Source organism: Ailuropoda melanoleuca, chromosome X, assembly GCF_002007445.2.
Source record: "Ailuropoda melanoleuca isolate Jingjing chromosome X, ASM200744v2, whole genome shotgun sequence".
Classification (NCBI taxonomy): Eukaryota; Metazoa; Chordata; class Mammalia; order Carnivora; family Ursidae; genus Ailuropoda; species Ailuropoda melanoleuca.
The window spans coordinates 42,133,380-42,149,684 of NC_048238.1; the positions used below are offsets into that span (position 1 = coordinate 42,133,380).

General features: G+C 43.4%; 1 protein-coding gene across 4 annotated transcripts in view; it reads left to right on the forward strand.

Moving 5' to 3' along the window:
• The window catches only part of CLCN5 (chloride voltage-gated channel 5), a 154,255-nt gene extending 138,289 nt beyond the window's left edge, over positions 1–15,966 (forward strand). For all 4 annotated transcript variants that reach the window (XM_002917742.4, XM_034648969.1, XM_034648970.1 and 1 more), the window contains 8 exons: positions 1,906–2,028; positions 2,883–3,089; positions 6,099–6,179; positions 6,422–6,964; positions 8,812–8,998; positions 10,208–10,606; positions 10,763–10,979; positions 12,256–15,966. In XM_002917742.4, the coding sequence (XP_002917788.2) occupies positions 1,906–2,028; positions 2,883–3,089; positions 6,099–6,179; positions 6,422–6,964; positions 8,812–8,998; positions 10,208–10,606; positions 10,763–10,979; positions 12,256–12,346 (1,848 nt within the window). In that variant the 3' untranslated portion in view covers positions 12,347–15,966. The remainder of the gene's footprint in view (positions 1–1,905; positions 2,029–2,882; positions 3,090–6,098; positions 6,180–6,421; positions 6,965–8,811; positions 8,999–10,207; positions 10,607–10,762; positions 10,980–12,255) is intronic.
• The last annotated feature ends 339 nt before the right edge of the window (positions 15,967–16,305 follow it).

Below are 16,305 nucleotides of genomic sequence, written 5' to 3' on the forward strand. Positions count from 1 at the left end.
TGCATGTGTGCATACATATGCACACATACACACACACACAGTCAAGGGAAAAGAAGGCTAGGAAAATAATAAAGTCAGAGATAAGAGTGTTTATGTACATGAATGGCTCCGGGAGAGCTCAGTAAAAGGGTTAGATACATACCATATGTGTGAGAGGGTTTAGATCTATTCTTCTCAAATTGGGCTAAGGTCGGCGTGCCAGTGAGTGGGTGAAACCACAAGATAAATGCTTTGTGCCTTCTCAGAAAATCAGGGTTTTTTTCTGAATTTTTTTTCTAAAATTACATTGAATTACAAAGGGATGCAAAATTCCCATGTTTATTAAGGTAAAACAGTCTGTGTTTCAGCTCTGCTCCTGAGTATCCTACCCCCTTCCCTCTCTCCTAGAGTAGGAGTACTTGGGTAGAAAAGTTTGAGAAGCCCTGGAATTTAGGTTGAGTGTGTGTGTGTGTGTGTGTGTGTGTGTGTGTGCGTGCGCGCGCGCGTGTGTGTATGTAGTTCTCCGCAATTTTGTCACACGTGTAGATTTGTGTAATCACCACCACAGTGAAATCTAGAACTATGGTTCTATCCCCGCAAGGCTCCCCCATGCTGCCCCATCATAGCTGTGTGTGTGTTTAAGTATTCCAACTAGAGCTTTCAAACTGGAGCTTGACATTTGCTCAAGTGACAGATTTCTCTGGCTGTCTTTTTTTTAATGAATGAAATGGGTGCCAGAACAGAGTCTTCTAGATTCTGAGAGTTCTCCTGCCAAGAACTTAGCCTCCAGGTTTCTGCCTCTAGCCACTTTTAGCTCCTTGCCTTTCCACTCCCTCTCTCTCTTTGTTTCCCCCCTCTGGAGTCTTCTTCCTCCCTAGCTATATTTGAAAGGCCAAGAGAGAGCAATTATCTATTCCTCTGAGTGACTAAAATAATGGAAAACTTGTGTCAAAGCTATAACTCAGGAAAAAAAAATCCTGAGCACTTTGGCTCTCTTTTGTCTAGGTCAGTAAATTATTTTAATAATGTTTTATGTTTTAAGAAGTCATAAGTGCAGTGAGTTTTGTGTTTCATGTAATTCGAGTGAGTTTCAACTTCTATTTTTATCAGTAAGCATAATCTCCTAATGTTCAAAATAGCTTTTTTTTTTTTTTTTGTAAAATTTAACTNGATGTAACTATTTGCCAGCCTTTATGTTGGTAACTCCTTATTAGTGGTCAAAATTAGATTTATTTTCTGGCAGACTTCATTATCATAGGAGGACAGTCTCAAAAGTATGTTCTCTCCATTTTAAAAAGAGCTGTTGCTGTTTTATTCTTTAGGAGGGCTGGCATCTCACTGGTCCTGTTTTATGGTCAGAGCCTGAAACTTTCTACTCGCATATACTTGTTGCTGAGTCTGTGATAGCAAAATTCTCTCAAAAGATGTGGTGTCTCTCTGTAGAACTTAACTGTATATTTTAAGAAAAACGCTCAGGAATTTTCGACACTATAACCTCCAGTGAGAATATGACACCAAGGTAGGTAGAGCTGGTCTTCACTTCAAACGTGTAGCCACGATTCAGCTGTTCTAAGAAAAGAGCTTTCAAGACTCTTAATAAAATTGACCTAAAATCAGATCTGTTTGACCACAAAACGTGCCAGAGGTCTCATATTGAATGTGAGTTTGCTTAGGGTTTTGTTTGTTCTTCGTTCTTGTCCATCCTTAGGAGCTTGCATCAGTTTCCTTTGGGTGTAGCGAAGCCTCTCATTTTCAGTATCAGGTGGGCCGACATTGTTTCAGGGGTTACCTTGCTGACAATCCTGGAAGGGACGTTTTGAGCACTGTGATACTGGTCTTTTTCTTTCTGAGCCCCTCTCCCGAAATCCTGTTACTCAGAAGGCTGCCTGGGCTAAAACAAGCTTCTTTCTTTTTCCCCTGTTCCAGGGAGCCTTTGCCTACATAGTCAATTATTTCATGTATGTCCTCTGGGCGCTCCTGTTTGCCTTCCTGGCCGTGTCTCTTGTCAAAGTGTTTGCGCCTTATGCCTGTGGCTCCGGAATTCCTGAGGTGAGTTTCTCGAACAGTTTATAAATGGTTAACAATAGTGAATCCTTCTTGTTTAAAAGCCTTTAATAAGTATTCCAGCTTCTCCGGCAATTTGAATATGAAACAGGATCAGACCCTGAGGAAATCTGGAGTCCCTCTGGGTCATCCCTCAAGTCTCCCAGCCTGGGCCACCTGGACATGAAAGGGCGTTGATTCCTAGCCCCCTTGTGGGTTCCTGGGGAATCAGGCCCCTTGATGACCAACCCCTGCTCCCTACCCAAGGAGATCAAGGGTTGATCCCAAGATTCTGGCCTGAAGAAGTAGTGGCACTGTCAACTTTGTTCGAGCAGGAGAATAAAACTCTTTGCTTTGTTTCCTACAGTATGATTCGGGCTAGAAGGAGGGTGGCTGAAATCCTGTTTCTAACTACTTTTGGCTTGGATTGCTTGACAGTGACTGAAACCACTGAGATTTGAGGTTACCCAGACGACCTTGCCCCTCTCTATTTACTGACCAAGTCGTAGTTACAGATTTCTTTGGTAGAGAATCAAAGCTCTACCGGCCTGTAAGGATGTAAGTAAGGAAAACACACTCCCACTCTGCCTCCCCTCCTCCACACACACTCTCATGCTTGCAGTACTCCCTTGCCCAGCCAGTGCATGGCAAAAAAAAAAAAAAAGGTACTTGAAAGCTTAAAGAACAGTTCTTGCTTTCTTGGGCTCCTGGGCTCCCTCCCAAATTGGGGTCATGTAGGTCAAACATTTATATGTCACTTGTTCAAAAGGTGCAGTTTCCATAATGAGGTCCAGATTATTGATTCCCAGCCTTGTTTACTTGCTTAGTCTATATTCAATCTCTCTGTGTTTGACCTGCAGATAAAAACTATCTTGAGCGGTTTTATTATTAGGGGCTATTTGGGTAAGTGGACCCTGATTATCAAAACCATCACGTTGGTGCTGGCCGTGTCATCTGGCTTGAGCCTGGGCAAAGAGGGCCCCCTAGTGCACGTGGCTTGCTGCTGTGGGAACATCCTGTGCCATTGTTTCAACAAATACAGGAAGAATGAAGCCAAGCGCAGAGAGGTAATAACAGTAATAACTAATGTCAGTACAAATACCCTTTGACCCAGCGGTTCCACTTCTAGGAATTTATCCTACAGACATCCCAAGTGCGTGTGGGAACCAAGGTATGTGTGTGGGGCTGGTTGGTGCAGCATTTGTCAATATCGTGGTAAAACGAAATGATCGCAACATCCGTCAGCAGGGGGCCGATCGAATAAACAATATTTCGGCCATACTGTAGAATACTAGGCAGTCGTTAAAAAGGATAGCCTTTCGTATTTTGATGTGGAATGATGGCTACAAAATATAGTTTCAAAAGCCAATTTTGGGATCTCGTGTGTATAGAATAATTAACTAATGTGTTTTAAAAAGTATGTATATGCACACCTAGAAAGAAAGTGTCTGGAAAGTGGTTTCACTCCAAACTATTGAAAGTGTCCACCTGTGGTGAGTGGGAAAGTGAGGTGGTAGTGAGGGAGAAGGAAGGACTTTAATTGTAATAACTTTTATTACATATAATGCTATACAAGTTATGTGTTGTTTATTACAAAATAAGTTACAAAAATAAGGGAGGATTTTTAAAAGAAGTCGTTTATTTCTGTGAACGAATATAAGCTCCTCATGTGCTTCATATAGCAGCTTTTCCATCTTTTATTTCTACCTGATGCCACACTGCATGAGTTTCTCTGTGTACAGGACCTCTCCCTGCCTTCTGCCTCAACCCCGCTAAATGAGTTCCACCACAGCATCCCCGTAGCTGTTCTCATGTTCATGCAGTTCTTAATGTGTGTCATTTTGTGGAGGAAGAACAGTTTTTAGAAGTGTTCTAAGTCATTGGTTACTTTTATCCTGCTATAATTAAGGATTTAAGAAAATAACGGTTCTTGCTCTGTTTTCCTTGAATTACACAGAAATCACATATGAAATGGGTCAAGGCCAAGCTCATTTCATTAGAACGGATTTTTCACAAAATTGGAACCTCTTGATTTATTTGGAAAACAAAACAAAACAAACCATAAGGCCCAGAAGGAAACTTGAAGATGTTGAAATTTCAAATATGGAATACATTTTGATAGTTTGGGGGGAAAGTTCTGGCAGGAGAGGAAGGCTAGCAGGAAAGGGAGAGGGAAATCTGAGTCGATTGTTTAGCTACCCGTCAAATGGTAGCGGGGCCTCAAGGCAGTGTGAAACCGGTGAGGTTGTGAGATGGTAATAATGTACAACAGAAGCTAAAGAGATGAAAAAGCCATTTGAGCTGACAAGAGTAGAGTGTTGATTCTTGTTGGGTTTTTTTGTGGGTAGGGGTGACTTTGAAACTAGAGATCACCTGTTACTTTCATTCCGTAAAATGGGCATTTTTGTTCAAACAGTTCCTTATAAAATGAGAGGGGAGTTTGGGCTGTTTCTCTGTATAGATGTCATGTATTTCTCTAACTAGACTCGTGAATATTTGCATCTTGAGTTCACTTCCTATTGTTTATTTAGACTTTCCAGTTATTTTTTCCTGTCCTTCTCACCATCGGCAGCAACACTTTTGTGTCCCAGGGCCTTGTCAGAGTGGGCAGATGGTTGAGATTACAGATTTGAGAAGGAAGGGCATAGACAGAGTCCACTCTGTCAGCAAAAAAAAAAAAAAAAAAAAAAAAAAAAAAAAAANAAAAAAAAAAAAGAAGCAAACTAGCTATCACAATTCTTTCTTTTTCCTCATAACTCATCCAAAAGAGTCACTGAAATCCTCTTGTTTGACTGTCCTCATCCTTCTCAGATGAAAGCCAGTATATAGGCATGAATTTTGGAGTCCTCCCAGGCTAGCCCCAGAGACCTCACCCCTTCCTCCCCTTCATTTTCCTGGGCCTTCCTGTGCTCCCAGGGAAACATGCCTATTTATTTTACCAAGAACCATTTTATCTTCAGAAACTCTTTTTTTTAAGATTTTATTTATTTATTTGACAAAGATAGAGACAGCCAGCGAGAGAGGGAACACAAGCAGGGGGAGTGGGAGAGGAAGAAGCAGGCTCATAGCGGAGGAAGCCTGATGTGGGGCTCGATCCCATAACGCCGGGATCACGCCCTGAGCCAAAGGCAGATGCTTAACCACTGTGCCACCCAGGTGCCCCTATCTTCAGAAACTCTTAATTTTCATTAAACTTTCTTTTAAAAATTTCCTTACTACCACAAATCACTTACCACTCCACAGCAACCAGAATCCACTGAAAGGACTCTATCATTCTGTGAATTCTGGTGTGTTGGTCATGCATATTTTCCATGCGTGTGAGTGTGTCTACGTACTAAGGTAGAGCTAAGTATCACTCGCTCTCTTTCTCTACCTCCTTGTCCTTTTTTATTTCCCTCTGACAGCTTCTTCCCCTTCCTCTTCCTTTCCCATCTAGGCCTTTTCCTTGCCTCACCAAAACACACTTAGGTCTTCTCTTCCCTTCAAAATCTATCCCCTTCTCGTCGCTTCTCATTTGCTCCCTATTTCTGTTTCCATGGATCACTAGGCACGGAGTGGGGCACAGAGTACAGGAAATCCTAACTACCTATCGTATGAATATTTGCAGCTCCTGAATAGCTGTGAGCCAATTGTTACTTCAGTTTTGTATCATTACAGCCTTCTCTAAAATCTCATTTAAAAAGCATTCCTTAATAAAGGAAGCACTATGTAAATATATCACTGAAAATACTTCCTTTAGGTGGTTAATAGGTGTACAGACTCAAATTCAGTTAATGGATTGAGAGTACTGGGGATGAAGGGAATGATACAGAATAAAGTACATGTCTGGATTAATTACAGAGGAAAGACCCTCAGCCTGTTCAAGCATTTGAACCATGTGTTCAAGATGTAGCCTGCAGTGTTTGCTCTCAAAATAAGTAAATACGAATTGAACTTCATTTTTGATTAACTGGATATGGAGGACATGAAGTTTTTTTTAAAAATGTTTAGTAAATACTAACATTCCTTTTGAAAAATGTGATAGACGGTAGAAAGTTGCCATTGTTCCAGGACTAATTTTGAGTTTTGGATTGTAGGTGTTGTCGGCTGCAGCAGCAGCGGGTGTATCTGTAGCCTTTGGGGCACCTATCGGAGGAGTGTTATTCAGCCTAGAAGAGGTAACTACTTTTATCTGTCTATAGAATGTGTGTGTTGCTTTCGCGTCAGGAATGCTGGCTGGTGTCTCTTGGATGTTGTGGACCCAAAGTGGTCTGCCCAACTCCGCGTTTTACCATTTACCATGTGACCAGAGATCTCTGGGCAGCTCTTTTGTCCTCAGCTCTCATGCCTGCAGCACTGACTGTTCACCTGAAACTTTGCATCCTGATTTACGTTTGCTTTCTCACCTTCTTTCTTCCAGGTCAGCTACTATTTCCCCCTCAAAACGCTGTGGCGCTCATTCTTTGCTGCCTTGGTGGCAGCATTTACTCTACGTTCCATCAATCCCTTTGGCAACAGCCGCCTGGTTCTATTTTATGTGGAGTTTCACACCCCCTGGCATCTCTGGGAGCTCGTGCCCTTCATTCTGCTGGGCATATTTGGTGGTCTGTGGGGAGCTTTGTTTATCCGCACCAACATTGCCTGGTGTCGGAAGCGTAAGACCACTCAGCTGGGCAAGTATCCTGTTGTAGAGGTACTCGTTGTGACAGCCATCACTGCCGTCCTGGCTTTCCCCAATGAATACACCCGCATGAGCACAAGTGAGCTCATTTCTGAGCTGTTCAATGACTGTGGCCTTCTGGACTCCTCCAAGCTGTGTGACTATGAGAACCGTTTCAACACAAGCAAGGGAGGTGAGCTGCCCGACAGACCGGCTGGTGTGGGAGTCTACAGTGCCATGTGGCAGCTGGCCTTGACGCTCATACTGAAAATTGTCATCACTATATTCACCTTTGGCATGAAGGTGAGGAGATTCTTTTGATACTCGGTGGGTAGATGTGTGGCTGTGGGTTTGGGGAGCAAAGCCAAGACGACATACAATCTTCAAAGCTCATGTGGCACTTCTGGCTTCATGTAGCATTGTCCCCCACCCTCAGAAGCCATCCCCTCACCACATGTCCTTATAACTTCCTAGATGATTGTACCTCTATCTATATCCAAGCCGAGTTTTAGGCCACATGCAAACCTCAGTGATGAGATTTAAGGAAAAATGTTTTCTCCTTTCCAGTGGAAAACAGATTTTGCCCCTCAGAAGGAGTGGGGAGGTATTTATGCATGTGCATTTTGTATTAAAACAGTATCTGACCACCACATTTTTGGTCCTTATAGGGTGGCTTTAGAGTTTGCCAATAGAGCAAAATATCAAGTTGAACCAGATGGAGTAGCCGTTATTCAACCATTTTGACCACTAAAATAGCAATGTCATACAGTTCAGTCCTGTGTAGTGCTAAATGTATTCTTTATCGTTGTTATCAATGCCCAAGTATCAGGAACTTCACAGGTGTTTCCAGTTACTGTTGCAACTGTCAAAAGCAGACGTCAGGCCAGCATCTTTTATTTTCGGTACCTATTACATTTCCATGTTTCAGAAGAAATCAGAAAGGAACATTTGTTAAGGTATTTTCTTCCTCCTCCCTGGGTTCTTTGTTTGTCTTTCCTTTAGCAGCCAGCTACCAGGTTAGTTCCCTCTGTTCTCTAGGGAACCAGAGATTCGAGCTAGAAGAGAAGACGCCGCAGCTCAGTTTAGGCGGTACTGTAGTCTGAATTCATATGCATCCTCCTGGACACCCCGGAAGGTTCTACGGTGCTTCTTGAGTGATTTTTTTTTCCCATCGTGGCTTCATTCTTTCACGTAACGTGAATGTTCAGGCCATCAGACCCACCCAGATTCAAATGTATTCCACAATCAAACACAGGCTATTTAAAAATAATCTGCTGTTTTATTTTGTCCATGTCATCATTTCCCTCCCTTAACACAGAACATGGAGAATTCACTGTAAACATCCTAGGAGTCAGGAAATAGAGCAGGAGACGGATGAGAGTGTCTCTTGGTGTTGGTGTTGGTGGGGTTTTTTTGTTTTTTTTGGTTTGTTTGTTTTGGATAGTCACGCATCCACACTTACCTCATTTTAAAAAATGTAATCATTTTGTCTTTCTTTATTCTATTACAAAATAAAATATAACCTCGTATACAATCCTCTTAATGTGAGCAATGGGTTAAGGTTCAATACATGAGAATGGTTAGGAGCGTCGCGTTTCATCCCCAGCACCGGTATTTACTCTATCTTGACCTTGGGTGAGTTACTTCACCTCCCTGAACCTTGAGTTCTTTGTGATTGGGTAATCATAACTCCTGTCTCCCGGGGGTGGTTGTCAAGAACTGGGGGCATGCCATCGGTTGAGTATCCAGCATAGAACGTGGTAGATAGTCAGTAGAGGGTAATCGTTGTTGCTAAGAATTCAGAATGGGGGACAATGTCTGCATATGTGAGAAACTCCATCTATTTTCCTTTTTCTTTGGGAAAGGCTTAATTTCTGCCTCCAGTTCTGTGTTGGTCTGGAGAGTTCAGGCTCTTGCCTGATGGACCCCGGATCAGGGTAAGTGTCTTTGCAGTAGTACTTGCCTGCACATTCCAGAGAACCTCTAGCCCCTGCAGCGTTACACAAGTCTTTACAGCCACTTGCTAGCATAGTGCATAGTTAAATTTTCATTGGCCTCTTCGCTTTGCAGAGGGTCAGTCCTCCAGCCCTTACCACATGCCAGGTGAGTGCACCATTCCTCCCTGACCGGCTGTTGCTTTCTCTCTGCAGATCCCTTCTGGCCTGTTTATCCCCAGCATGGCTGTTGGTGCTATAGCAGGTCGACTTTTAGGAGTGGGAATGGAGCAGCTGGCTTACTACCACCATGACTGGGCCATCTTCAATAGCTGGTGTAGTCAGGGAGCGGATTGCATCACCCCTGGCCTTTATGCGATGGTTGGGGCTGCAGCCTGTCTAGGTGAGTAGTGTCTGCGTTGATTTTGAAGAAGTTGCCACCCAGGTGACATAATAAAGAAGTGTGATATGAAACACAGTTGACTGCAGATTTATTTTTTAATGACCATCCATTTCCTGTTGGGTTTGCCATTTTTCAAGTGCTTTAAGAAAGCATTCTTTATTGTATAGCTACATTCCTCCCTTTGGGGAGCAATTTTACTCTCACATTTCATCATACTAAGGAAATGATCAGAAACTTGGAGAAGGATATCTGCCCAAGAATGTTCATCACAGGATTATTTATGATGGCAAGAAATTGGAATCAACTTAAATATGCATAGGAAAGAACTGGTTAAGTGGATTATGGTCCATATAACCATGTAATATTACACTGTGTAGCTATTAAATTTGATGCTAATGTTTAACATCTTTAAATATAATGTTAAATAAATTTGTGATAATACACAAGATGTTCCTGACATAAAGTGGGGGGAGGGGAGCGCAGTGGGGAATTAAACATGTAATATGAGCTCATCTATGTGAAAGCATATATTTTTACATAGTGAAAAACTTGAAAAAGTCATTCAAAATTTTTACTCTGCTTATTTCTAGGCAGTGAGCTTATGGATAATGACTTTCTTTTATAGATTTTATTTTTTAAATTTTATTTATTATTTATTGAGGGAGAGAGAGAAAGTACACAAGCCAGGGGGAGGAGGCAGAGGAAGAGAAGCAGGCTCCCCACTGAGCAGGGAACCCGACGTGGGGCTCAATCCCAGGACCCTGGGATCATGACCTGAACCGAAGGCAGACGCTTCACTGACTGAGCCACCTAGGCGCCCCATCTTTTATAGACTTTAAAGAAAGGTTTTCTGACTTTTCCACAGTGGCCTGTGTGTTCTGGAGAACCTCTCGCCTCGGTAGTGTTACACACATTGTGGGTATCTTCTGCAATGACCTTTATAATTAGGGGGGAGAAAGCAACACACGAATAAGAAACAAAAGGAGAAAAATGCAGAAGGCCTCTTACGCTTTGGTAGATGTTATTTTGAGAAATGTGACTCGTGTCCATTACACACTTGCTTTAATCAGTTGCAGTTACAGGGGACCTCCTTTTAGCAGTGTTTCTGGTAAGTAAGCTTTTCCTGGTTGGGAAGGGTCTGTCCTAGGCCCTTCACTGAAATGAATCTGAGCTTTTCCTGTTTTCAGTAGCCTATTCATTTCTTTGCAGGTGGGGTGACTCGGATGACTGTTTCTCTTGTTGTCATCATGTTTGAACTAACTGGTGGCTTGGAATACATTGTGCCTCTGATGGCTGCAGCCATGACAAGCAAGTGGGTGGCAGATGCTCTTGGGCGAGAGGGCATCTATGATGCTCACATTCGGCTCAATGGTTACCCCTTTCTTGAAGCCAAAGAAGAGTTTGCTCATAAGACCCTGGCAATGGATGTGATGAAACCCCGGAGAAATGATCCTTTATTGACTGTCCTTACTCAGGACAGTATGACCGTGGAAGATGTAGAGACTATCATCAGTGAAACCACTTACAGTGGCTTCCCAGTGGTGGTGTCCCGGGAGTCCCAAAGACTTGTGGGTTTTGTCCTCCGAAGAGATCTCATTATTTCAATTGGTAAGGATTTCAGAAAGAGGGTAACGGCATCCACTGTGGAAATAAATAAATATGTGTGAAAGGGGGGGAAGACAGGGAGGATGGGACGAATTAGGGGCCATGAGGATAGAAGGAGCACTTCCATTTTCAACTTATTTTTTTCTACTTCTCAAATAGAAAATGCTCGAAAAAAACAGGATGGGGTTGTGAGCACTTCCATCATTTATTTCACTGAGCATTCTCCTCCCATGCCACCGTACACCCCGCCCACCCTCAAGCTCCGGAACATCCTGGATCTCAGCCCCTTCACTGTGACTGACCTCACACCCATGGAGATTGTAGTGGATATCTTCCGCAAGCTGGGCCTGCGCCAGTGCCTGGTTACGCACAATGGGTGAGAGCTCTTTGGTGGAGGCACGTTGGATTGTGGGAGGAAAGAGAACATAGAGAGATAAAGAGAGAAGAACCCAATTCATTTGAACGTTAGTAGCAATTATAGGCCCTCCCGAAGCCCCGAGATGAAGATGGATGTGTTTTTTTTATCATCATAATTAACGGAAAAGGGGCTTGGGGGAAAAAGTGTGTTCGAGAGATGGGAACTGCTGGCTGTGCATTATAAATAATGCAGTTCCTCCCCCTCAGAGGAAACGGCTGTGTCCTTTTGAACAGACAGCACTGAAGTTATGATGGTACTAGGTAGTAGATATATATATATAGTATTTGGTTCTTATAGTACCTTTGTTATTATTTGAGGATGAGAAAAGCAAGTTTCGGTGAGGTTTGAAGATCTACACAGGGGCCCCCAGTTACTATATAGTAGAGGTAGGCTTTAAACACAAGTCTTCTGACTCTCAAGGCCAAGGCTCTCTCTGGGACATTTCTTTATTTTTTTTTAATTAAAAAAATTTTTTTTCTGTTTTTTTTTTTCTTTCCCCTGGGCCATTTCTTATGCAGTAAAGGAAGCCCTGCTGTTTTTACTGGAAAAGAAGGGAGGCGGAGGAGGAGGGTGGATTTTTTTTTTTCTAAGCATGCTATGTTAATCCAGCAATTATATAAGAATTTCACTCTCTACGATTTCTAAATATTGTAACAGATGCCTTGAAGGATTTGAATCAGCAAGGGGACTTTCCCTAACTGATTCATTCAGCATTTGCCGAATCCCCTATTTCATGCAAGAAAGTATTCTACTAGATGCCAAGGAGACACAAAAAAAGGAATAATGCCCTTCTCCCCCCTCAAGGAGTGCGCAGTGTCATAGGGAGTCTGAGAACACATGAGCCCATATCACATAATAGACAGGACAAGGGCGCAGGTCAGGCAGTTGCTGCCAGGAAGACGCAGTCATTGCCAGCCTGCAGGACCAGGGGAGGCGTTCTGGAAGAGGAGCATTTGAACTGGGCGGCAAACAAGAAGATTCAGATACGTAGGGAATTAAGCCACAAGAAGTAGCAGGATGCAAGACCTGAAGTAGAAACGCTGGCAGCCTGTCTAGGGACCCACGTGCAGTCCTGTTTGCCTGGCGCACGTAACCTAGTCACGTTAGCGCCTCGTGCTGTGAGTGCAGACAGTGTTGAAGACAGAGTTGCAAAGGACTGGGGCGAAAAAGCGTCACCTCTGAAAATGTTAACCACAGATTCATTTTTGTTTTGTTGTCTCGTTTGGTCTTTCAGGCGGTTGCTCGGAATCATTACCAAAAAGGACGTGTTAAAGCATATAGCACAGATGGCAAACCAAGATCCTGACTCCATTCTCTTCAACTAGAATCACAGGCTTGTGCTGGATATAAAACAGGAAGGACATTGCAGACCATGGATGTATTTTGTTAACTGGGTACCCAAAACACATTTCCCATATTTGGATGGTGAAGTTATATTAGTGTGTTGTCTCTTTCCTATAAGTTAACCAGTTGCACTACATAATCTCTGGAATTTAATCTTCTCTTTAGGAGAAAATACAGTTAGGCTTCTGTGGTATGGCGTTAGGAGGATTTCCTGAAAGAGTTGAGATTGCTCTGGTCTGATTCTTGTTAATTTTTTAAAAAATTTAAAACATAATTGTTAGCCAATATGCAATCACTGAAAACTATGCAAGAAAAATTCCAACCGTCCTGACCTATAGCCTGCAGGAAACTCATGAAAAAGTCACTTTTTTTGGGACTCTAACTGTCATTGGTGGAAGATGAAGTGTAAACTAAGGGGCTTTGCTTTTCCAACCACAGAAAGGAAAGCCAGAAGGAAAATAGTAATGGTGTTTTCCAGACTGTGAAAATTCAGTTCAAATGTTATCTTGTTCCTGTTACAATATTTAGCATTATTAGTTTGTGTGTGTGTACGTGTATGTTAATTTTAATATCTGATGATAAGACAATGCTGCTTTGGTTAACCTTCTCTAAATGAATTTAGGGAGGTTGACTTTTATAGCTTGCTTGTTCCTGGTACTCTTTTGAAGTGCACAAAGATAAGTTATGGAACTTTCTCCTTGTCTGCAAAAAGGATAATTTTCCAGATGGTATTTGTTAGCGAGTAGACAAGGACTTTGCCACGAATTTGTTAGTAGCAAGGAATGATTTCTCCAGCTTCCTTGGAATGAATGATTAGTAAAGTTCTAAGCAAAGTCAATGACTAGGAATTTCACATTTTTTTTTGTGAGGTCCCAACTAGTTCTCTTACCCAGATGCTGCCTCCATGAGTGATGGTGCTTTAGGCTTCTGGAAAATGTAAGAATAGTAAAGGGAACCAAGTCTAGACTGCATACTGATAAACCGGGCAAGATCCCAAGCTGAATCTGCATTCTCATGCATTCCTTCGTAAAGACCACCAGTACTAAAATAACTGGGCACTCATTCCTCCTCCCAGTGTTAAGTACATACAACAGGCCAGTGTTGTCCCTGTGAACATGAATTTAGGCTTGGGGTACTTTCAGATCTATTCGAGGCACTGGAATTAGGATAGGCAGCTGCGACTCCCTTGAGGCTCGTTAGAATTCTAAATAAAATGCAGAACCATCCTAATACCCAGGGGTGTGGACAAGGCCTGGTGACACCAAAGGTGCTTGTTTATCCAATTGCAAAGGTGCCTGTCTCAATTTTCTACCACCTTTCCTGCAATAGAAACCATCACACTGCAGGGACACCTGGTGGAATCACAGAGCCACCACCATCATTCCGACTGATGCCCGGTTGCATTTTCTGTTGTTTTCCCCAAGTGCAGCTGCTCCCCCCCCTCCCCACGCCCTGTGTTCCCCTCCATTCTTTTCTCCTCCCACTCCTCAGTCCCGAGTCCTCTGTTTGGGATTGAGCGAGTCCTCTCTTTGGGATTGAGCGTGATGCCTGGTCAATCATTCCTCTCTCAAGAAATAACTCCCAGGGCTAGTTAAATTGTAAACCAGGGCTCAGCAGCCTGGCACGTGGACCCGAGGTAATGCACAGCCATTTGCTCTGCTCCCTAGGCCAGCTGCTGCTGCCACGCCTCCGTCCCTCTCTGCGCGGTGTCCGCAGCCAGAGACTTAACTGCCAGGGCTGTGAGTGCGGACCTTCCTGTTCTACAGGTCTGTTCCCTGCACTTTGCGCCATCCTTCCAGCCTGGAACCAGCAGTCACTCGGCGTATCCTCCCCTGCCCTCCGCCTCCCCTCCTGGAACACCTCAGGGTTCCTCATTTTAGAATTTGCTGAGCCCTGAATCTAGGACTTTTTTTTTTTTTTACCCCTAGTTCTTATCTTTCCAAAATCTGAAATTCTTTTATTGCCCAGATCTGGGTAGCCAAGGCTCGTATTGATTTTTATCTTTCAAATATCAAGGCACTCGCCAGAGTTTCTTTTCTTTCTTTTTTTTTTTTAAAGTATATCACGCTAACATTTTAGTGAAAGAGAAAAAAACCTCTCTAGGTTATCTTCTATTATAGTCATGACTCAGTCACTTTATGTGTTTTGTCCCTTCCATGCCACTGATTTCCTCACGTGAGATGAGGCCGTGGGCCGGACCGCCCCTGTATGTTGTGTAGAAGTCATTCTTATCTGTCTATTTCTGGTTCACTACCTATCTTTCCTTATTAGCCGTCCAGCTAAACTTTGCAAAACAGGAAGCATTAGTATTTCTGGTATTTGATGACAAATGTTTGTTCGCATTTCATAGCGCGGCAGCGATATGGGGGGCGTTTAAGTTTGCCTTTGTGTTTCTTCTGTGCTGTTTTTGATTTCAGACAGATGAGCCAGTGTTAAGGTGCTACTTCAGAGAATTAATTCGAGAAATCAGATAACACTGTGCCAAGGTATACTTTCTAGATGCTAAGCACCGATTGGCCCTCCAGAGAATAATACCCTTTGATACCTCACTCCTGATAAATCTCATTCATTAACCTCAGCTTCTCAGGAATCCTTGTAACACGCAGGCTAGAAGTAGCTGTAGTGTGTGGTATTCATTATATGTCCAGTCCTATGGTTTGGCTCAAAGGTTGGCTAACTGTGGCTAGAGCTCTCTGCTAGACTGCAAACACTCAAGGGGTTCTTGTCTTCAGGCAAAGGAGAATGTTCTTCCTGCCATTGCAGATTCAGCAGTTGGACAGACTTAACCAACAAAGCCTGTCAGTAGCCTCAAGTGGCCACACACCTCAGTGGCAAAAGACTTAGATGATCTGCGATTTAAAAATTAATTTGAGTTGGGACAAGTCTGGGCGTTAAGAAAAGAAAATTGCCCGACACAAGGGAAGGGTCTACAAAAGAATGCCAATAAGTGCTTCAAGAGAGTTAGGCTTTTCCGAGGAAAAAGATCTGGGGGACATCCAGTCATGAGAAGAGTGGGAGTCCGTGGGTTTGTAGAAGTCTAGCTGCTGTACTTTGTATAGTCAGATCCTCTACGTAAAGAATTAAAGAGGCTGAAACAGTTAATGTGCGGTTAGACCACTGGAGGGAGGAAGCAAGGGACTGGCAATGCAAACTAATGGCCACTTTCAAGGTCGTTTCTATTCCGACACGCTCCTTTTCTGACCCCGGCTTCCTTCTGGCTCAGGCCAGCTGTGGAACAGAGGTGGTACAATCCACAGAACCGATATCCTCTGGTGGCTAATCTGACATTGATGACACTTTGGATTTGCCAGCTGGCAGAGCAAATGATTAATTTGCTGATTCAGTCGTTTTGGCATCAGAGGCTGTATCTGAACCCCTTACGGGAAGAGCAGAGCACAGTATAAATTTCTCTAGCAAGTCTCCATTTCCGTTGGAACATGAGAAAGATAAAGTAATGGGGATTTAGTGTGGTCTAAGGCTGTGAAGTAATTCTTTTTTTTTTTTAAGATTTTATTTATTTATTTGACAGAGATACAGACAGCCAGCGAGAGAGGGAACACAAGCAGGGGGAGTGGGAGAGGAAGAAGCAGGCTCACAGCAGAGGAGCCTGATATGGGGCTCGAACCCATAACGCCGGGATCACGCCCTGAGCCGAAGGCAGACGCTCAACCGCTGTGCCACCCAGGCGCCCCTGTGAAGTAATTCTTAACCATGATCTTTTTTTTTTAAAGGTGGGGAGGGGCAGAGGCAGAGGGAGAGAGAGAGAATCTTAAGCAGGGTCCATGCCTAGCTCAGGGCTTGAACTCACCACCCCTCACAACCCCGAGATCCTGACCTGAGCTGAAATCAGGAGTCGGATGCTTAACTGGCGGAGCCACCCAGGCGCCCCTTAACCATGATGATACGAACTTGTTCAGGTGTGGGGGGAACGAATATGTTT